The 23,356-nt window shown below is 46.3% G+C and overlaps 1 protein-coding gene across 10 annotated transcripts in view; it reads right to left on the bottom strand.

Moving 5' to 3' along the window:
- The window catches only part of Ncam1 (neural cell adhesion molecule 1), a 318,282-nt gene that overhangs the window by 17,013 nt on the left and 277,913 nt on the right, over positions 1 to 23,356 (bottom strand). For 3 of the 10 annotated variants that reach the window (XM_004646370.2, XM_023706604.1, XM_023706607.1), the window contains 7 exons: positions 22,585 to 22,716; positions 21,574 to 21,588; positions 17,414 to 17,461; positions 15,834 to 15,875; positions 12,455 to 12,457; positions 3,169 to 3,293; positions 25 to 202 (listed from right to left, as the gene is read on the bottom strand). In XM_004646370.2, the coding sequence (XP_004646427.1) occupies positions 25 to 202; positions 3,169 to 3,293; positions 12,455 to 12,457; positions 15,834 to 15,875; positions 17,414 to 17,461; positions 21,574 to 21,588; positions 22,585 to 22,716 (543 nt within the window). The remainder of the gene's footprint in view (positions 1 to 24; positions 203 to 3,168; positions 3,294 to 12,454; positions 12,458 to 15,833; positions 15,876 to 17,413; positions 17,462 to 21,573; positions 21,589 to 22,584; positions 22,717 to 23,356) is intronic. The other 7 variants (XM_004646367.1, XM_004646368.1, XM_023706609.1 and 4 more) reach the window with 3 other exon arrangements.

Raw genomic sequence — 23,356 nt, 5'->3', positions numbered from 1 at the left:
AACAGAAAGCAGAGGCAGCTGTACCTGGGATGGCTGTGGGCTGGGCTGAGGTCTTGAACATGAAATGAGCCGGCTTGGATTTTCCTTGCTGGTTCTCAGCCACCACGGAGACTTCGTACTCGGCGTTCCAGTCCAGCGACTTGAGCATGACATGGTCACTGCCAGACGGGAGCCTGATCTCTGGTTTCCAATCGGAGGAGAGCTTTTGGGAGGAATCAGAGGGAAAGACACATGACACCGGAAAGCTTTAATGAAACTGCAGCTGGGTCGTGCTCTAGGTAAAACTTGGGGGAGGAAAAAACTACTGGTGTAATATTTTAAAAAGTAAGAAGCGATGATCGTACATGGTCTTTTATTTTATGAGCCTGAAACATCCCCGGGATTACACAGATCAGATCGCCTCTGCATGTCTGCAAATGCCAACAACAGCAGACACTGAAGGGGCATCGTCCATGCCACCTTCAGGGTATGCAGAGGCTCAAGTACTGCCCTCTCCCAGCCTCGGGCTAAACTCTGGAATCCTGAGGACTTCCTAGAAGGGTAAAAACACACACGTGCAATCATATCTTAGAATGCTGCCCTTGTTCAGCTGTGATTCACCTTTCTGAAAAGTAAATGCTGCATAGATTCCAATTATACTAAAAATAAATCTCTCACTTATCATGCCCCTACACTGCGCCAGGTACTGTACTAACAGCCATCCACACATTTTCTTATTGTGTCTCTGTAAAAACTGGCAGGAGGTTTTGCTGGGGTCTTGCTAAGTCTAATGACAGGAATATGAGAGAGAGAGAGAGGTTAGGTGACTTCTCACAGTCTCCTTTCAGTGATGATGAAAGTCAAGTCTGTTGGCTCGAAGCCACTCTTTGCTTTCTTGGAAAGAAGCTATGCAAACCTGCTGGGCTGAATGAGGCTTTCTGTTCATGCATGTGACGTGGTCTCTACAACTACAGCTGATTATGGGGTTCTGCTACCAGGCCCAGCCTTGGGATGCTCATAGGACCCACAGGGAGTGCCCCATGCAGAGGCTCATGTGCTCTCCTGGCCACAACCACAGGTCTGAAACCAGCGCTCTGGGACCCGCTCTTTTCCATCTAATACTCTCTCTCATTAGAGGCTGCCCGGCCCCAGTGAGTCTGCGCCGAGGACCTTCCAAACAGGAGTTTACAAAAGCGTCGTTAGTGATTACCCTCTCCACAAAACAGTTATGGGAGAAGAAGGTTTCCAATGATTTCACACCTCTGCAGCTCACTCCTTCACAAGCTCTGGCTTTTCCACCAGGCCTAAGCCCCAAGGTGTATGCTGGGCACACAGCAGGGTATGACGAACGCTTACTGGGTGGCAGGGTGCTTGGCCGCGGTGTCTGGCGACCACCACAGGCCCAAGGCTGAGGCTGGAAGCTGTCTGGCAGCACAGGGGTCTTTGTTAGTCGGGCACACTGGTTTGTACCAGCTAACAAGATGCCCTTAAGAATGCAATAATGCTTGTTCCAGGGCCTGGGACTACAGGAAAATGCGAATAGGTGCATTCTAGTTTCTCAGAGTCACTTCAGGCAGCAGGAGCTGTGCTGTCTGTTAGTTTGCATATGTCAGTATGGGCCTCCATTATAATAGCAAGCAAAAAAATTACGCCGCCTTTACTCTTTATCTGTTAGCAAACATCATTATAAAAGAGAAAACTAGCCTAGAAAGCAACTAGTCAATAAAGTAAACATTGTGTTATGCAACACATATTAATACATGATGATATTTAGCAAATATTAAGTTTTGAGTGAGTGAGAAAGGACAGTCAAGGTTGTTGAAATATGTCTAAAATATCTTAACAATCTGCTCCAGTGATCACTGCAGTCACAAGGGCTGTTTAAGCCAACTGACATGGAGAAGGCCTCCGTGGGAGGTGATGTGAACTGGAGCCTGCATCTCAGGACTAACATTAGTTAGATTTATAGAGACTCCTAAGCATCTGACATACCTGAATTTCTTTGCATATATTATGAGAAATCTTTACAATGACATGCTAAGTAAGCTTATGCCTATTTCATAAATGAAGAAATGGAGGTCTTGGAGTACTGGGTGAACTATTCAGTTCATACACTGATGAGCGGTAAGGTTAGAAGCTGATGCCATGCGTGACTGACTCTGAAGCCCATGTTCTCCCTATTGGGCATATTAGTGTAACAGAAGCCCAAGGCATTCCCTCCTACAACACCAACTGCTTCCAGTGGCATGTGCAGGCCCTCTGCCAGTCCTAGCATCCTTCTCTGTGGTGAGAAGTCACGGGGACCTGTCATTCAGTGGTATCTCCAGGATAGAGTTCCTACTCTGCCAGCTCAAAGCTGGCTTAGAAATGAGGTAGGAGGGAGGGCTGAGGGGATGGATGGCCCTGTTCCTTGGATGAGTGTCCACAGGGCGCTCTCCAGCAGGGTCAGCAGGTAAAGGTCCTCATCTCTCACAGGGCTCACAGAAAGGAGCAAACTTCCAGATAACACCTTATTCTGCATTAACCGAAGAAAGGAAACTACTCTGGTTTGGTATTTTTCACCATAAATAAATCCCTGAAACAGGGCATTCCTGAGGTCCAGATGTGCACTACATCTTTTGGCAACTGCTTGTGGCTGGCCACAAACAGGTGTCATCTGAAAACCACAAGAGGAGGGGTCCTGTCTGGGCGCTGGGATGACAGTGGAAATGACAGAGAGCTTAGGTGGGAGGTGAGTAGGCTGGGAGAAGCAACAGAGCCACAGTCACCCTTGGCCAAAGTAGAGCAGCTCAGGGGCAGAGGCCACGGGCAGGGGCTGGAATCGGCACTGCGCCAGGATCTGAAGCAGCCTTGGGCAAATGCCAGGAGCCCGGGCTCTTCGGGCAGTCCTGCACACTATCTCTGTCTCGCTGAACCATGAGAGTGCCAGGCACTGAGCGCTGGCTGTAAGAATCAGAAAAATCAACTGTGACGTTAGTTTGCCATGAAGCCAGCCATTCTGGAAATCTTTCCATGCTTCCAGTGTGGACATGGGCTAAGACTTGAATGTCAGCAATGGGATTTTAAAATCCTGGCCAAGGTCCCCGAGTCTCACACCCCCGTCCCACCTAGGACTTGAATGCTCTTGCCCTGCCAAGGCGCGTCAGGGTGACAAGATCTAGGGTGGGGTCAAGGAAGGAGGCCACTCACCGCCCGGTACTTCACCAGATAGTGTCTGATGGGGGAGCCACCGTCGTCCTGTTTGATCAAGTTCACCTTAATGGAGTTCCCGTCTTCTCCCATCTGCCCTTCCAGCTTAGGCGCACTGGGCTCCCCTGAAACAGCCAGTGAACACACGTGAAACTTCAGGCCACAGAATGGTGACAGCATCCACCAGCACGGGACGCAGTGGTGGGGTGAGCCTGAGCAATTCTCTTGCTTTTTCAGAAACTCAGATGCAATGAATACGGGATGTCCCATTCCACTTAGCTGTACCAGTCCTAGCTCAAGAGGAGAGTGTCATTATGGGGCTTTGTGGGAAACACTGTCCCTATTAGCAAAGTCCTTTTTCCATTTCAGTAAAGACTTTTTCTATCTCTTTTTCCTTTCTGCTACTCTCACAACTACAGAGTTAATTCTTATAAAGCTGACGTTGATGGGCAGCCTGTAATATGGAAAAATGTAAGTCTTGGAGTAAATCGTATCCATAGAATTATTTTCCCAGTTCTTTTGCCCTGGCACAGTGCTCACCCCAAGGGCCTGAGGGTCTGATCCCTGGTGGGAGTGAATGGTGCTGCTTTCTTGTAACTGGATTTGCAGGAATTAAATTTTATTGCTCAGGATCATTAAAAAAAATAAGTTTCCAATTGTGGTTAAATAAAACAGAAATGGCCACAGGCAACTTTCCTGTAAGTACATTGTGTTTGTGGTTTGACTGAATGAGTGATAATCCTTGCCACTTTAATGAATTAGAGCAACAGTCATTAGAGTCTTTCTCTTTGTGAGAGGAGAAGGAACAAATGGCTTTAACATTTCTCAACCCAATGCAGAAAAAGGTCATTTTCTTTTTCTTCTGTGCAGTGTAAGTTCACTAAGACTGTAACACTGTGAATCCCAGCTTGATTAGGAAGATAAACTTGGATGTGGCTAACTGCAAGGGGTGGAAGTGAGATGCTGGTTTACTGTATGAGAAACTGTTTCATTAGTCTATGCTGAAAGGAATGAGGTGAGAGAATTTCTGATGTGAAGAGTGAAATTAAGATTCCAGAAACACGTGGAATCCTGGACTTAGGAGGATGAGCTACACCTGCTTTCTACTTGCTGATCACAGAGAAAACTTAGGGAGACCATACAATAGTTACCTTGGGGGGTGGTCACCCTGGGGTGCTCTGTGCAACAGAATGGCAGCCATGTGACAGAAGAGTCAGGAAAAGGCTTGCCACCAGGCTGTGGCCCCAAGAACTCTGTGGCTGGCAAAGATAGTATCTAGCTTGGCCTTTTTTTTTTTTTTTTTGGTACTGGGGATTGAACTCAGGACCCTGCACTTGCCAGGCACGGGCTTATCCTACTGAGCTATCTCCCTGGCCCCTAGCTTGGCCTCTTTGTTGAATCACTTTGGGAAGCTCTTCCTTTTGATACAAGAGGAATCAGGGAGGGAAAGCTAGCACAGAGCCCCTACTTATCACACAGCGGCATGTAGTTCATCTGGCACTGGTCACAAATGCACTCTCCCAGTGACGGCTCATTGGTAATCTCTGGGCACATTTAGGTTTGAGAAATGGTAGTAACAGAAGCACATATACCACTGCAACAAGGAGAATCTATAATCTTTTTTTTTTGTATTTTTAGGGAAAGGTCTACAGGGTGTTTAGGGTCTCACTACTAGATTGGATTTGTAGTGATCTGACTGTTTACAGCCTCCCAAGATCTGGGATTACAGGAGTGTGCCACCATGCCCAGTCTCAATTGCCATCTCAGTGTACCCTGGGGGTGGGGCCAGCACAGCAGGCCTGGGGATTGAACCCCTGGCCCCTGAGCCTGCTTGCAGGTGCTTTAATCTGCTGAGCTATTTGGCTGTCCAAAGAATCTATAATCTTGATGTCTGAGGGATATCCTGTGGAAAAGCTATGTTTCTTTTTTTCTTTTTGTATTTAGTACAGGGTCTCACTACACAGATTGGACTCATAGTGGTCCTCCTGTTTTCAGCCTCCCAAGTCCTGGCATTATAGGCGTGTCCTACCACGCCCAGTCTTAATCGCCTTCTCAGGGTGCCCTGGGGGGCAGAGCTGGCACAGCATGCTAGGGATTGAACCCTGGCCCCTGCATTTGCCTAAGCAAGTGCTTTAATCCACTGAGCTATCTGGTCAGCCCTATCTTTCTTATTTGTTTTCTTCAACCAGTAATTAAAGAAAAAAAAAACTAAGAATACAGTGATAAGTGGGTTGCAGGCAAGGTCTTGTCCTGATTTTAGATCACTGTTGAGCCACTGACCCCAACTATGAAGTGGAAGACATTTAGAACTGTAGTTTAGATATGGCAGGTATGTAGGGTTTTCTAGATCTTGAGGAATGCTTCTGTGACATCTACATTATAAAGGTCCAGTGCTGAAAACTCAGTATATTCTGCTTCAGAGCAGACCATGAAGTCTGGGGGTAAATTCATCATTGATGAATGACTAGAAGAGCAAGACCCAATACAACTTGATAAATTTGATTCCCTGCCTGAATTAGGGTAACCAACTCTTCGCAGAGAGTCTGGTATATTTGAGAATTTATCATTGGAAGCTTAAATTGAAATGGCTGGCGACCATAGCATCAAAGGGAAATGGACATTAATCATGACAGCTTTCTGCAATGGGATTCACAGTGTGGACTGTGTGCCAATGGTGTACTTGCTTTAGCAAAGAAGGCAGCGTGGGCGGCGCTTCCAGCATACCCACCAGGCTGGGAACCCAGGAGCCTCCTCAGGAGCACATGAAAGAAGCCACTGGGTGCTTTGCTTTATCCTCCTTACTGTTTTCTCTCAGCATGGAGCAGTGTAGGTTTCCCAGGCTGAATCAGTGCCACAGAACATCTTGCCTGAATTCTCCTTCGTAGGGTGGCTGGTTCCTCAGCCACACACTTAGTATCTACGCTTGCAACACATGGGTGCTGGATCCAGAGCTCCTTGGGGCTCCTTGTGGGTCTGCCTTCCGGGCAGCATAGTGACAGCCATTGTACTGGAGGGGATCTACTATACCCCAGCTCTTTCCATGCTATTGTGAAGCCCTGCAGGCATGATGTATGACTTCAGCCAATTTCAGAGAGATGCACTCTAAGATCAACAAGGCTGTATCTCCAAGGTAGAGAGTTGTCAATGTTTTGCTTTATTATTTTGAAAAGTTTTCCTAAAATGTCCTGTATTGAAAAAGGGACTCCCAAGTCTCTGCAAAGCCTTATGAACAATAATCTTTCCAGGCAATCTTTAAAGGACTAAATAGCCCTGATAGAGGCAATCTTTTATTTCTGGGTTTATTTCAGAGAATCACACACAATGATAAGCTCTGAAAATTGTATCATAGTGATGACGTAGTTCTAACATTGACCATAGTTAAAAAAGCTATAATTTATTATCTTACCTGAATGACTATCTGATATTATTTATTATACAATTTAGAGTATTTTATATCATTCAAATATAAATATTATATTCAATATATCACTATATCACAATTCAATATATCATCTTAAATAGTTTGTCCATTATTTAATCAACAGATGTATGTACTGAATGTCTACTAGGTACTAAATAGCCTCAAGAGAATGAGATATGGTTTTCTAGCCAAATGAAAAATTTAGTTATAGTAATTCTTAAAAATACCGATGTCTGGGCTGGGGAGATAGCTCAGTAGAATAAGTACCTGCCTGGCAAGCGCAAGGTCCTGAGCTCAATTCTCAGTACTGCAAAACAAAACAAAAACCTGATGTCCTTGGATAGAAATACAATCTTTCCTATTACAGTACTTCTACAGGAATATCATTTTCAACTAAAATCACAGAGATTTTGATCAACTTGTTTTTTTATAACCTGTGAGTATGCTCAGGTTTGGAAGGAGGCATTATGTAATCAATTGTCTTATTCATCTTCAAATGTTGATGGTGAGCTTTTTTTAAAATTGAAAGTGGAGTTAAAAACTTCTCCTCTGCTCTCTGTGCAAAGCCATGCTGGACAAGGAAAGGGGCTCTGTAGAAGGAACCAGGGCTCCGGATTCAGGATGCTTGCTGCTTAATTGAACATATTAGCCGAGGAAATGATTCACAGGGCCCCAAGGTTCTGGGGTGGCTTTTGTGATTGAAATCATTATGGGCAATTTCAGCAAAACCAATATTGTAATTATTTGTAAATGCTGGTTTGCCACTCAGCAGCAATAGGCAGGTTGCTCCAAGAAGACCCCTGGGGTTAATTACACCCTGTGAGCTTAGCTTCAGCTACGACTCAATTTCCCCCCCCCAAATATTTTATGTAGAGATGAAAGCAACAGTGCCTTAAAAATTAACCTTACCGATAATAAATAAGCAATATCAGGCAGTTCTGGTGTTTTCCTAGCAGCATGTAAATCATGAATGCAACCCTCCCCCCCAATATTCTCAGATAGATACATAATGAAATTCTTCCTTAGAAGCCATAATTGAAGCACATGTTTCTGGCCATGGAGAGCGTAGGTTTTTTTCCTTGGTAATTGCTGGACTTCGCTGCCCTTTATTCTCAGTTGGCTGCGTGGTCCTCGTCTCATCAGCAGGGGCTCTGGGGTTAGAAACCACTGCTGCCTATAAGAATGCCAGGACAAGGGCCAGCCAAATAGCTCAGCGGATTAAAGCGCCTGCAAGGAGTCTCAGGGGCCGGGGGTTCAATCCCTGGGCCTGCTGTGCTGGCACCACCTCCAGGGTGCGCTGAGATGGCAATTGAGACTGCGTGCGGTGGCGTGCGCCTGTAATCTCAGCTCTTGGGAGGCTGTAAACAGGCGGATCACTATGAGTCCGATCTAGTAGTGAGACCCTGAACACCCTGTAGGCCCTTCCCTAAAAAACAAAAAAAAAAAAAAAAGAATGCCAAGACAAAAATGACTGCAAGTCCAGGGCACTGGGAAGCATTTGTGAATTTTAGAAGAAAAACAGCTTTCTACTTCTCACTCAAAGAAGTCCAAGTGCCCAGAGCTCTGCACCGTGCCGAGTGCTGGGTGCCGAGCAGCCGTCCCTTGCAAGAGGCTCAGTCTCCATCGTCTGCTCTTCTGCTTTCTTTTCCCACAGGAATTCAGCTTTGAGGTCTGACTGTGGACTGCTCGTGAATGCTGGGCTTACATTACACTTCCATTTTTACTAACAAATAGCATTGCCGGGGGCCCACACCACTGTTCCTTTTGTTTCTCCTAACTCCTGTGTCCTTTAGTTCGCTATTTCTTTGAGCTAATTTGAAACTTGTATATATCTTTTTTGTTGAGTTTTTAAAGTTCAAATGTGTGACCTAGCCATTCAGATATGAAGCTTCCTGCTTTTTTCCCAACTCAGAAAATTACAGTTCCATCAGGAGGTTATTGACAGGTCTTTAGGGGTTCAGCAAATTGCCTTAGGGAATCCGGATTAGAGTTATTAGGCCACTAATTCTCCTTCTTGGAACAGGGCTCTTAGCTCTCTACATGTCAAACAAATGCATCTAACGTGATTTATGCTGCGTACACTCAGATTCTTCTAATTCTCCCCGGTGCCTTTTGGTACCCTGTCAGACTTGCTGACAGTCCCAAAGAACAACTTGACAATGTTAACGATGGGTGTCAATTTGCCTTCAGCCTTTAATCCCCTCCAAATCAGGCCTCTAGAGTCAGTGTTCTTTTTCCTTTCCAGAGTTAAGGATGTGCTTATGTGAGCGACCTGACTCTTTTCCATACTGCCTCTAGGGAGCACTGGTGCATAAAATGAGTCGGTGTGTTTCCCAGGTTTTTCAGAGAAATCTCTCTGGGCCCAAGCTTTCTCAGGCACCTGGTCCATAAACTGTTTCCAGCAGCAGCTTTCTTAGGAATCATGATGGCGTGTTGGGGGCTGGGTGGCAAATGGCAGCGCAAAGCACAAATTAAATAGCATCAAATGAGCTCCGACAGAAAGAACCACAGAAAATACCGAGTCCCTTCTCGTGGGTGTCATGAAAACACCAACAGATTAATTGATCAATTATCTTTGTTTCATCATCCTAAAAAGAAAATATGACCATGAAGGTATGGCTTGTGGTTATGGGGCTGATCCAGCCCGAGGAAGTTAGGACAGAAATAACTATAACCAACAATTAACTCGCTCCTGCCTCCACGGCCACAAAGGGGATTGGTGTACATCTTCCACACTATTTCGTGGACTCTAGATTGGTTATGGAGAAAAATGAGCTTCCAGGGATGTTTCCACCTTTATGCTGGGAACCCTAGGTGAACTGGAAGTTTCCAAAACCAGCAGCACCCCTCCCTCGGGCCCTGTCCACAGAATTCAGGCTGACACACATCACTACTACGTCCTTCTTCAGACCCTTCCCCCTAGCTTTCTACCCTGGGAGCCGCCAGTGAGGGAAACCCTTAGAAATAAAGGCAATTAAAACAGAGACCCTGGTGAAAACTCTCTGTTGACCTGTCAGAGATCATGGACATCCAGACACACAGCTGTAAAAAAATAAGGGAGGGCGTGGAAGGAGTGGTTAGTGATGTTTTCAATCTAAGAAGGAAGAGTGGGTGTTAAAAGAGTTTAGTTCATCAGAATCAGCACTTCCTAGTACAAGTCATTGTCAGTAGCTAAAGAAAAAAAAGAGGTCATTACGAATGCGTGGGGAGGAAGCCATGCTCAAACATGCGGCGTCATGACAGAAGGGGTCCAGGGGACTTCTCATCACACACGTACTGGTAGGGAGGTGGGGGCGTCCCATTTACAGGGTCCTCAACAGATGGTGGACCAAACCATGGCTCTGCGGAGTCATCAGAAATCCTGCAGCTACACAAGGCCACGTTAAGAACGCGCTTTGGTGTGTGCGAGTACTACACTTCCCCCTAGCAAGCTCAGCCTGCCATGCTGGACAGGTAGCTCAGCTTCTCTGTCCTGGCCCTCTTCACGTGAAGCTCTGCATGTTCTGAACCACGGACCATGCAGGATGGTGCTTGGCCCCCATTGTCAATGCTCTGCTCTTTCTTTCAGGGCTGCTGGACCCAGTGAACACCCCTCAGCTACTCTTAGGGTGGGTGAGCAGAGCAGTCAGCATACGGTAAGTGAGGCTCAGGAAATCTGGAGGGAGAAGAGGACAGCGGGTGGCCAGGAAGCATGGGATCCATTAATCATAGGGTGGATGACTCCCCTTTGCACTCCCAGCTCATGCAGTCCTTTGGGATTCAGGTCTCATTCTCCTGAAGCTCTTAGTAGTGCTCAGGAAAAGGACCCTGTCCTTAACTAAGCTTTGTATCCCACCTCTGTAAATGTTCTTTGCTCCGACCTCTCCATCCTCTTAGATTTTGTTTCTAAAGGCCACTTCCCACTGCTGGTAGCTCACCTGAATAACAAGTCCTCAGTCTGCCCCTTGCGATGACAGGAGAGTGGCTGTCACGGATGGGGATACTGTTGATGAGGGGGTGCCTATAGCACTGGGATCCCTTAAGGCTGCCAGTAAGTTTTTTAAAGTACTGGCTACAGTTTTCGCTGATGGTCAAGATCACAGCTAAGGCAGGTTTCTGGAGCAACTGCAGGACACATCTTCAACCATTCTGGCCATGATTAAATGTCTAAAAAACTCTTTTCTTCAGAGGAGTGGACTAGTTTCTACTTGTTAACATCATGCTTTGCTTCACCATGAATTATATCACGACACAAAAATGGCCAAAGGTGTTTTAAAACAATAAGCTAATGAGTTTCAAATCCTACATCCAACATATGCTCACACACTTAGTATTTCATGGGGAAGAGCTAGACATTTTTCCAGATTATAAGCTACTGAGCAGTCAACCGCAGTCTGAAAGATGTCTGCTCTTTCTGGTGGCCAATTTAGGGAAGCACTAAAATTGTAATACTTTGTATGGAACTCAAGTTTATAAAATCTTAGAGTCCCAATACCTTTACCCCCGAGACTGACATCAAGATCGCATTTAAAGTTGGTCCAAATCTACCGTGGGCTGCACCACACATCCTTTTTTATTTTTTTGGAGATGGTCCCACTTTATTTCATACGATGTAAATATCAGACACATCCTTTGTAGAAACAGGGATGGCTCCTACAGAAATCCAGGATTCTGGCTGTAAATGGGACTAACAGAGGTCAAAGCTGCCACGTACACAAGGAAGGAGTCCCCGAGACGGGATATGGAGAGTGAAGGTGAGGGAACGTACACGGGGCCAAGACATGGGGGAGCATGACACACCACAGACCAGGAACAAAGAACGTGCAAGACAAGCTGTTGACGGTTTTGACCGTGTCGCCCAATCAGTCCTCAGAGAAATGAGATCAGTGGAGAGCCCCTTGCATGCACGGGCACGCTGGACAGTTACTGATGTTAGTTTGGATCTGGTGATCAGTGCAGCCCGTATGTGTCTCAGGCTATGCCGGAAGTAAAACTTTTCAGTTAGGCGAGAACAGAATGCGTTTGACTCCCAGGGCAGGTTCTGAATAGGTGTTGGATTTAGTGGGGAAGCCATGAGCAGAGGCCTCCTTTCTCTCCCTTTCTGGTGAGAAATGTTTTAACAAGGTTGTGACAGGCGCAGTATTAACTAATTATTTTGTCACTGCTATGCATTTAATTAGGCTATAATTTTATTTCCTTTGCTGCAAGGGTCAATCATGTGCTTCTTGATTACTTGGAGATCTCTAGTCATGGTAATTGCCAAGTGACTTTTGCTTGGTTTCTTCCCCCTGCCTGGGGGAGGGTCACTCTTGAAAAGTGACACCTCAGTAATCACAGCCAAACTGCTCTAATCCAAATTCTTATTTCCAAAAGTTCTCAATTTACATGAATTTGATGAAATTCTATTGGTTCTGGACAAATACAACCTTCACAATAGTTACGTCTTTCTGTAAAATTTCAAGGTTGCCAACATTTTTGTGGTATTGTGGTTCATTTTAGAACAAGTGTAGTTTATAAAACTATTGGATATAATGTTAAATAGCAATGCTAATAGGCTAATTTACAAAGCATGTTTCTGGGGAATAAATTTGAATAATTCTGGTAAAAATTCAAATTTGAAAATTGTGTTGTTAGCTAACATGGTCTTACTATAGAGAGCAGCTGGTCTGATCAAATTTCTTGAAGCAAAATATTAAACCAAAGCCTGTCATGTCATCAAATTGCCATGCCAAGGTTGCAAGGAATGGCGAATTCGGATGTGAATTGAGAACCTGAGGAAATCTCTCAAATCACTTAGAAAATCTGAGACAAGATGGAAATCAGGAAGCTCTAGGTGCCAGGCTGGGGTTCCGGATTTATTTCACTAATCAGAACAAAGAGTTTTACCTTCTGTTCACCAGCGTGGACGACATCATCAGCACCATGCAAGCCACATGACAAAGTCACATGATACGCACGCACATGATTGGTTGAAAGGAAAGTGGAGGAGGTCACATGGAAGATACAAAAAATTAAAAACTGATGTAAACAATGGGCAGGGAGAAAAATCAACAACAAAATCACAGACTAAATAAAAGAAGAAACCAAATTAAATTAGCAGCATCTATAAGAAACATTGGGAGGACAGTCACACTGCCCGGAAATAGAAGAATAATAAATCATAAAGAGCATTTGGTTAACAACACCAATAAGCATTAGGTATAGCTGCAACACTGCATATTAATATCAGATCAAGGAGCATGAACACTTGTTTGAAAATGGGGAGGTGTTTCTGTCAGGACCCAGATGTCAAGCTCAATCCAGGAGACTGTTAAAGGAAAAGAAAAAAGGTAAAAGTCATTATTCATAGATTCCAGAAATGTCTCAGCACCCCTGGGAAGTGAGGGCAATGACACAGGTCATGAGCAACCAAGGAAAGGTCCCGAGATTATTTAGGCATAGACTCTGAGCCCTGGAAAAGGAAGATTGTATTAAATTACCAAAAGGCAATTTATGTTTCTACTGTGAAACAAGGGCAGAGAAGAGCGAGCCGGGGATAGATGGGAGCAAGCCAGAGATGGGGGCCTTGAAGTTCTTACCCTCCTTCCTCATTTGCATGTCTGCAATACCCTCACTCCCCAAAGTCAGGACGCACACACAGGACAAAGCCAATGCAGTTTGGGAATGGTTTCCATTCTGTCTGTTGAGACAATGGCTCTGTTGCCACTAAACTGCAGACACCGAACTGCTGGCCCCGAGCTGAGAGTCTAACATTAAACAGATGCTTCACTGGATGAAGTTATATCTCCAGCACATGGCTGCACTGATAAGGAATGGCTTTGAGATTTACAATGTAAAAAAAAAATTCCTTGTTTGGATTCATCTACTCGTCTACTGGTCCCACGTTGTGTTCTGCCTTCCAATTTGGGACTGAATGATACTGACTTCTTAAAATTCATTTTGGGGTTTCCCACTGTAATTTTCATAGACCTGGGAAATTACAGGTCTGGCCAACTGAGGCTAAGAAGAGAGATTAAGATACCTTTCTATCCAAAGAAACCTGCTGATTAAAAACAATTAGAAATGCTTTAGCCAAGTGACATATTCTCTTGCCACTTTGAGTGAACAGGATGTGTGCTTCTGATTGCCTGACTTGACACGGGTTTAAACAGTTTCTCTTCTGATTTTCTTTAGAATACCTGTATTCACTCAAAAATAGACTAGCAAACACATGCACAACTAGGAGGAGATGTGTTTATTTTCAGCTCCACTAACTGATAGCTGATGTACTTCTGCATGCTCATAGCTATTTTGTTATTAGTCCCAGTGCAGTTCCCATTTACTAGAGTATGTTCATGTAAAATACAGGTTGCTGCCCAACTGTGACATGCCTCTCCCTTATTTCAGCATCGACTGACAATCTGGTCAGTAGGTAAGTAGCTCAATAATAAAGCAGACTGAAACTTTCTTCTTTTGGATGTCACAACTAAGCATTTATCTGTGGGCAGAAAGGTCTGAGATTAAAAAATGAAACACATATCAGGAAAGAAACACTTCATTCCTCCTTCATGAAAAATCTGCAACCAAGATTGTGTTTCACTGACATGGCAGACCAAGTTATGGGGAGAAACCTTACACATCACACAGCTGGGTGGATGCATCTTTAGCTTTCTCTTACTGTGTAGAGGCACTCACTGCACCAACCTGAAAAAAGGACCAGAGGGACACTGTACAAGAAAGGGAGTTGTTAGCTGCATTCCTTTTCCAAGTGCAAAAACAAAACAAAAACCCCGCACAAAACAAACAAACAAACAAAAAAGTGCATCATTCAAATTAAGCCTATGTGAGCACAGCTCATCGTCATGGGTTCTGCTGACAAAATGTAACCTCAAAAGCATCGGAATTAAAATTCATCACAGCACACACACACACACACACACACACACACACACCCCACCAAGAAAGCAGACTGTTAGCTGTGTTCTTCAGGATAAAAAGAACCATTTCATGCAATCAATACAGTGAAACCAGGAAACTTCCCTTCTCTGTTTCATTATGGCTCAGAAGACTTGGCCCAGGAAGTGGGAGCTATATTTTCCATATCTGCGTTCTGCCTTCCTACCCTGATTACTGCGTGATGGGATGTGTATTGTTTTTTTCTGCACATCCAGAAATATGAAATCTGAGCCCCTCGCAAACTCTGGTGCACAGCAAAGCACAGCAAGCATGCACGCACACTCCTGCTGCTTAGCTGGGGGGCCTGACGACCTCAGCACACGTGGTACTTTGCAGGAGCATCGTACAGGCCAGCTTGGAAACTGCCCCAGTGGTGATTCAGCACCGGATCTTACATCATGGCAAAAGCAATCTGATATTTGACTCTATTATCAAGAATTGAATTCCAGCGCCATCATTTCGACTTTCAACTCAGGGAGAAAGAGTCTGGCTTAGGTTTCTTTGGTCCATCATTTTTTTAGCACAGAGGAAGAATCCTGAGGGGATGGCAGCAGCTCAGCCTTCTGCACGTTTGTGCTCTGTGCATGGCAAGACAAAGGCAGGCAAGCACCAGGAGGCAGGCGCCCGCCTTCCCTGCACACCCTCCACTTCCCCTAGGCAGCCATTTCCTCCTGCTCTTTCCCTTGCTCTTGGTCCTGCTGTAACACCCTCGTGGAGTACATGTGCGTGAGTGAGTGCACGCATGCATGTTTCAGAGGAGGGATGGCTGAAAAGGAGCTGCTGTTCTTTGTCTGCTTAGCATTCCCCTGATCCTTTGATTTTTTTTTTTAAATGTATTTGGTACAGGGTCTCAATATGCAGCTCAGACTAGCAGTGATCCTCCTGTTTCCAGTCTCTCCAGCACTGGGATCAGAGGTGTGCGCCGCTACGGTCTTGCTGGCTGGCCCAGTGAGCCCAGGGGTGGGGCTGGCAGGGTGTGTGGTGCCTGGGATCAAATCCGGTCCCTGCGCTTGCCTAAGCGAGTGCTTAGTCTGCTGAGCTATCTCGCTGGCCCTCCTTTGCTATTTTTAACGTGAAAGTCAATTTGAAAAGGCCTTCTTATTCAGAGTATTCTCTGAATAATTACCCCCTTACTTTGGGGGATGCTTGGTTTGCTCTCCTGGCCAAACAGCATGCTTAGGAAACCATTCTAGGTTAGGAGCCCCCATGCATTCACGACTGTTACTGTTAAGAAAAAGAGAAACAGCAGGCAGCGCTGTCACCCTGAAGTCGGGTGGACAGCAAGTAGCAATCAGGGGTGGGGCTGAGAGCAGCTCGACTGGGTACTCACTAGCCAGTTCTGTGGCTGTACGGGCAGTTAAAGGCCAGGTTGCTATGGAAACACGAAGGACAGAAGGGGCACGTCAAGGTGAAGGAGAGAATGCAGCTAAACTCCCAGTTACATATATTATTACCTCTGTTTGCGCATCTACTTAAATATAGGTAACATCATAAAGAAAAGAGAAGATGAAGGTTTTTTTTCCCTGGTGTATCAGTATTAATATAAATATTTAGAAACATTACACAAGGATTTTGCCAACGAATGACTCTCATGCAGCAGGAAATAACATAACCATTTTTTTCTATTTATCCCAGCTGCTATACACTAGGCACTGTGTTTTGCATTTTTTAAATGTTTCATTTCTGATTTTAATGAACATCTAAAAGGAAGTGTACTCTGTCCTTAATTTTAGAGATGAGAAATCTGAGACTCCGACAAGCTGAGGGCCTCCTCCGAGGTCATGGAGCTGCAGGCAGAAGGTGCAGAGCTGGGCCTGGACCCAGCTCAGCCTGGTTCCAAAGCTGAACTCCGGTGCTGGAGTGGTGTGTGGGAGGTGGCAGGCACACTGCTGAGTCCAAGGGATGCTAGAGGTGGCTCTTGGGTGTGGGCTTTGAGTCTCCTCTGGGGGCATAGCCTCTACCCTAAAGGCTCCTGAGGGCCAAGGAAGGCTGCAGCCAACCAGCAGGGCTCTCCTGCCTGCACCCTCGCTGCTCCTGCTGCTCTGAGCCAGGTCGGGGGTTGCATCCTGCACTTGCTCAGCAGCTGTCTGTCTTCTTTTGTCTAGAAAGCTAGGTTCAACTCTCCAGAGAGCAGCAGGCCTGGTACGCTCTGCTCTACCAGAGGACCACAGCTGCCAAATGAAACAGTTGGCCCTGAGCCAGGGCAGCCACGATGACAAAGCCTGCACTGACCAGTCACCGGCCCTACTGGGTCACTGGTGGGCAGCCAAGACAGTCTTGATGAGAGCTGTCAGGTCTGCTGTGCTCTAAAGGGAATGCGTGGAATGCTCATTCTGTTTTAGAGAAAGAGGAAATCCGCCTTGCAAAGGGTTAAGCCATTTCCCTAAGTGCCTACTGCCAGGCACATCTGCACACAGACACTGTATATTTTCCCACAAATATTTATGAGACATGTATGCATTTATGGATAAAGTGAGAGCTATAGGTCTTATTCTCTAATTTCAACACTGGAGTATAACTGTGCCAATTAAAATGAAGGATAAAAGTACAACACCTTAAAGCATTTCATATGAACCTGGAGAGTGGACGTTTTTCTTAGTAAGTTCCTTTGGTTTTTCCAAGTATCAGCTTTGGTCCAGCCCACTGGGAATCCTGAGGACAGGGCCGGCTGTGGCAGCTTTACAGGATTTGTCTGCGGGGTTTCCTATCCACAGCCATGCTCTTCTCTTGCCTCCCCTAAGGCTGAGAGGCCCTGCGTCTGTGTCTCTTTTTATTTGATTCTCCAAAACCTGATGTGGCTTCGCACCACCTGAGCTGAACTATCATCTGGTGAAGAAGACAGTATTAAGCAGACAAACTGGCTGGCGGAAAGCAACCTGCAGAGAGACGGATGAAGAAAATGATACTCACTAGCTGGTGAAGGCAATGGAGCAAGAGTAGAAGAGCTAGCAGGAGCTGCTAAAGGAAGAAAAATAAAGGTGAAACAAAAAAGGGAGAGGGAACAGATCGTGGAGGTACACAGATGCGGAGTAGAAAACTGGGAGTAGCAATCTTGGGGTGTCAGTACGAGGAGCTGTAGAGTGTTAAGGTCGGAAGGAGAAAGGTCAGACGACCAGCCCACAGCAGAGCTCTCTAACTTCAAAACAGGAGGGTAAGTGGCTGCGAAGGCCTGCTGTTCAGGTAAAGGTCTGGGCCAGAAGCAGCTGCAGAAGCCTCAAATCCTGGCTGAAAACAAATAGCCAATCAGCAGCACCGGCTGTCTGCATATGATCAAAAGGACAGCAGGAACTGGAACCCAGACCTTGACTTAAGGCGAACTGTCAGTGGGTAAAAAGACCTCAGCCTACCATGTCACATACTATATCCTTGTTTCTATGCAGGTGTGTATTCACATAGCTATGGCATGTCTGAACAGCTTTATGTCTCACTCTCCAACTTTAATAAGTGAATGAAATGGAAATAGACTGGACATCCTACTCAGTGACATGGTGAGGCTCGTAACCATTTGTCCTGCAGAGGATACTCAGAACATGGCTGCCTTCCGCAAACTTCCTACAGAAAGTGACTTACGGGGGTGCTGCCGGGGCAGAAGGATGCTGGCAATGTTCAGTGTTATCTCTGCTCCTCCAGAGAAGGGAAGGCAGAAGAGATGGGAGCTGAAACAGTGTCATTAAGCGGCTTTCTACGTGGTGGATGAGTAGAAGTCATTCATCCAAAACATGTGGAACCCTGGGGGATTTTTTTTTAGCTTTTCACTGGCTAATAGTCAGAAGGTGTGCCTTCAACAGTCACAAGACCACATCCTGGTTGAGAGCAAGTTAAAGATTTGGCAGAAGCATCAGTGAGCTGCCAACAGTGCCTCGGTGCTCATGGCTTGGTCCTTTACCTCGTAGGTGAAGGTATCTGATCAAAACAGTGAGGACACACTGCTCCTGAGATCGGAGGAAGTTATGGTACTAACTTGTCATGCTTGGATGGTGTAGCAAATTCAGCTGAAAGCGTATTTCTCTTATGTTTTGATTTGGGTTATTTGCACAATTGTCAGTATTACTATGGAAAAGGGATGGAATTTCATGTGATTAAAGCACATACATCATAATACACTTAATGTACACTTGCATTCGCCACCTAGGAGACAACAAAAGCAAACAAAAATGTCAGGACACTTTTTCAGAAGAGACTCCTATTTTGCTCTATGTCCCATTACAGCGCTTTGCCTCATGGCATGGCAGTTAAGAGGCAATATTCAGGCCTTGCAATTCTACAGTCTGAGGCTTGGTGATGGAGGAAAAAGGCTGGGAATATACTGTACCCGTTTCTGCCAGGAAGCTGCTCCTCCTAAGGCAGACAGGAGTCGTGGGCTTTCCACCTGAGTGTCTTGACACCACGGGAGTGTTTGGCTTAGAGGTACATGAAACAGGGACACTTCCCCAGATTAGAGTTTTATTTGTTTGTCTAGAGTCGTGGCCACCTCTTACCACCACGCATATCCATGAGCTGTGCACCAAGGCATTTCCACGTGAGGGAGGCACGCTTTCTACCTAGCAGTACAGATGCAGGGATGTTCAGTAGCTGCGGCTTTCATTAATGTCCCTGTTTATCCCTACCCTATACATATCCAAGCCCCCAGTGTGGAGATGTCTATTAAGAAACATCATTATGGAGACGTCTCACTAGTAGGGCTAACTCCGTCCATTCAGCCGACAGCTCCCGATCCAAAAGTCTGGCAGCCAGCACCTCTCTGCCCAGCAGGCCACCCCAGCTGGTCCCACACTCCCTGGGCCTTCTCTTCCCTGAGCCTGAAGGTACACTCAGGGCCTGACTGCTGTACAGGACCAGCACAGTTCCGCTGTCCAAAAGCCCTTCCAGATCGGCGTGCCTGTCCATGGGCAAGATGAGCCAGTGGAGGAAACCAGTATGGCTGACTCTCAGACTTGCTGAAAACTCACAGCTACATGGATGGGTGATCTCGTTCGCTTGAGCTCAGGCAACGTAGTTCCTTCCAGAGTAACGGTGAGAGCTTAAAGTGCTTCCTAAGACCGGTCCTCACTTCCTAGTACCAAAGGATGGGTTTGGTCACAGCAGTGGTGAATGCTGGCATTATCTTCCCAGTGGCATCCGTTTCTAGGACAGACCTGGCCAGCAAGCTGTTAGAACATGCCTGGCCCACGTTACAAACTCAGGGAAGCACATGAGGGCACAAAGAACAACTGTGAAGACGTCTCTAGCGCGGGCATGATGCTCTCCTACACCCACCACCTTGTCCTGCTTTCGGACTCAACACAGGCACACTTCATTTTAGAACCATGCCTCTCTTACACTTATCCAGAAGTTCATTTCCTTATTCTGTAAAGCATAGCTTTACTATAGGATTGCGAAAAACTGACCTCTTGTGCCACCGCCATTGTATTATGTGTGGTCTATCTGCAATGAGAGGTGGTGCTACCATTCTCCAAAGGGTTTCCTGGAATCTTTTGTTTTAAAGATTAAAAAGCAAACCAAAAATTAAAAGTTTCAATGAAATGTTTAATTAGTAACACTAACTCTCAGAACATTTGCTACTATGAAAATCTCATCTTTGTCAGGCCTAAACTGGCAAGGAACAAAAACCAGTACAGCCTTTGAGACACAAGACTCAGTTACTTTGATTCAGTACTAAAACTCCAGTCCCTGGTGAGAAACCCCGTAGCAGTCCTCACCCCAACCTCCTCATCATTCCTATAACAAAGCTAGCATGCATTTATGGACCATATCCAGAAAAGAAGAACCTCGTAGACTTTGCTGAAGAACCAGTTAAGGATCAGGGAAGGATCTCAGGAGGACTTCTCCCACCCACAAGAGCTCCCCAAGGATTCCCTTGAGGCACAGCTGGCAGCCCAGAGCAGCCAGCTGTTCCTTCCACCTGAGTGCTGCACCCCTGCCCTGGCACCCAGCCAAGATGGTGCATGCAAACCCCACTCAGGAAGAGAGTGGATGTCACATTTGCTCAAGAACTCCTAACATCCACACTTAGCGGCTTAGCTTGTGCTGTTGTTGCGGTATTTGTGAATAAATTTTAAAATAAGTTTCCCTCAGTGTCTTTCAGGAGCCTGCAGCTTTTTATGAAAAGAATGTGCAGCTTCCTGAATAGCTTTTCTCCTGGGTCTGCCTGTGCGATGTCTTCAACCATTCCTGGCTGAGCTCAGCCTAGGAAGAGCTGAGTCACAGCAAAGCGAAGCCTGGAGACGTCTACAAAGGCCAAAGAGGTCAGAGCAGAGGTCTGCTCTCTCCCAGAACACTGTTACCCTTGTCCTCTGGGTCCTGCTCTTGCAGTTTACAGGATCTGGATGTGACAACCCCTCCCCCCACCCTAGGCAGGAGAATTATGAGGTTAGGAGCTCAGTCTTTTTGAAGCCCAGGAATGCACATAATAAGGGACCTAACACCAACAAACAGAGTGGACCAGAACTGAGGGTCTGACCCCCACAACAGCTGCCTGCAGGATGAAGTTCTTGCCACACTGTTAGAACTGCAGCTGTTGTGTCGGAGGGATCCTGAGCCCAAACTTCTATCTACCTCGCTTGCCAGCCAACAGAAAAGCAAGGAACTGACAGAACATCATTCTTTTATTTCCTAAAAGCAAATGTGAAAACTCAAGTTCCTTTTCCCTTGAAGGGATGTTGAGTAGTGGCCGGCGGGGGCTCTGGTCCCTTCCCTGGCATTCTGGCTAATGGTGAGGTGGCGCTGTGGCGTGCTGTTCAGGGTCCATCTGCAGACTTCCACCATGCTTGGCTCAGCCAACATCGCCGCCACAGGGCAAGGGCAATCACACACACAAACATTAGTAAGTGGACACAGTTTCCAAGGACACACGAGTTGCATGCTCTAAAACAGAAGTGTTAGCCTCTTGAAGTAACCTACAGACATTAACAGGGGTACAACTAGACTAAGTCAGTGTGGTTAGGGCCCAGACGGTGTCATCTACTTCAGCCTCTAGGGGACAAAAAAGGGGACCAAAACTAAATTAAGAACTAGGACTAGCAGATGTTAATGCTATGGAGACAGGTAATGAGGCATGAGGAGGCACTTACGTGAAGGAGGGCTATCTGCATTTCCCATGGATGGAACACAGACGAAAAGAAAAGCCAAGAGACAGACCCAAGGGAAAAAAATAAGATGTAAAAGAAATGAACAGAATATGTAGGGTTGGAGCTGGAAACTCAAATTATCAAATTACTTCAAATCCAGAAAGAAGCAATCCCTGTAGAAGGAAGAGGAGATGGGCTTTTGTATTTTGGGGAGGAGGCCATGGGGTCCCTTTGCAGGGTTCTGGCTCCAGACCAAGGCAGCAAAGGATTCTCCCGCGGGCATCACGTTAGCCAGGAGCCAGGGGCGTGTGAAGAGCCCTGCGGGCCCTCAGGAGTCCCTGCTCCAGCGTCTTCTCCAGGTGGACAGACTCCAGAGCCTCCCAGACCAACAGCTTTGGTCTGTAGAGCTTACCCAGGCGTGGTCTGAGGCAAGGGAACAGGGGTGGAAAAGAGATGCACCCCTGGGGGGGATCTGGGAGCAGCAGCTCTCCTCTCAGAGCCTTTGAGGTGGGGAGAACGGGAGGGGTGGGAAAGTCTAAGGCCACTCCTTGTCATGGTTGAGATTCTGCCCCTGCTCCTGTTATCTTATATCGGTCCCCATTGCTGTATGACTTAGTATCTCAGCTGCCTCAAAAATCCCAGCACAAATTATGTGAACTGTCACCATCTGTGTGCCGCCTTCAAGTTCCAGATCTTAGGGGCCTCTGTGGCCTGTGCCAAAAATCGTCTGTCCAATCCCCCCACCCCTAGGATTTCTTTCCACGCTCAGCAAGACTATTCTGGTGCTGTGTATGGTCCCTTCCTCAACACTGCAGCAGCCAGACCAGCTTCTAGGATGATGTCCCCAGCCCCTCTGAGCAAGACGAGTGAAGAAGAGTGTGTTAGCAGGAGAGAGCGGGGAGATGGGCTGGCATGAGCAGAGGGGCTTGGGGACAGGGCCCGCTCAGAGTGTCCGCTGCTCCCAAACCGAAGAGGGGCCTTCAAGGCAAAGGCGGGGTGGCTGGCTCTACTTACGGACTGGCTGCGTCTTGAACTCGGAGGCCGCGCTAATCTCTCCCAGCCCCTTGCCGTTGAGGGCTGCCAGCCGGACCGCGTAGGTTGTTTCCGGCTTCAGGCCCATGATAGTGACAATGCCTTCCATGTTGGCTATGGGGAGAATGGGAGACAGGTCACAAGAGTGCAGAAGCCTCCTGGGAAAACGATACAGCAGAAAACAAAACGGCAGGTTCTCACAGAATGAAACAGAATCATGGTGTGATCCACCCAATCTACTTCTGGGCAGTCACAGAACTGAAAGTAGGGACTCAAACAGATTCTACACACCCATGTTCACAGAACCAACATTTCATGGTAGCCCACAGGGAGAAACAACCCAAATAACCAAAGATCTGGCCACTGCCAGATGAATGGATAAAATGTGGTAGAGACAACAATGGAATATTACTCAGCCTTAAAAAAGGATGGGATTCTGATATATGCTACAAGATGGCTAAACCTTGAGGACATTATGTCAATGAAACATCCAGACACAAAAGGACAAATACTATATTATTTCATTTATATGAGATAGTTACAGTAACCACGTACATAGTGACAGAAAAAAAAAAAAGTGGAGGCCGGAGGACGATGAAGGAATGAAGAGCTGGGGTTGAATGGGTAAATATTCAACACCTAAATTTCAGTTTAGGGGTAACAGAAATATTCTGGAGATGGATGGGGGCAATGGCTGTGACTTAATGCTACTGAACTGTACACTTAAAAACAGTGAAATGAAAAGTAAGGTTTA

This window comes from Octodon degus, unplaced genomic scaffold, assembly GCF_000260255.1.
Source record: "Octodon degus isolate 3935 unplaced genomic scaffold, OctDeg1.0 scaffold00266, whole genome shotgun sequence".
NCBI lineage: Eukaryota > Metazoa > Chordata > Mammalia > Rodentia > Octodontidae > Octodon > Octodon degus.
Note: the sequence above shows the minus strand (reverse complement) of the source record. Positions and strands in the feature narration are given on the sequence as shown.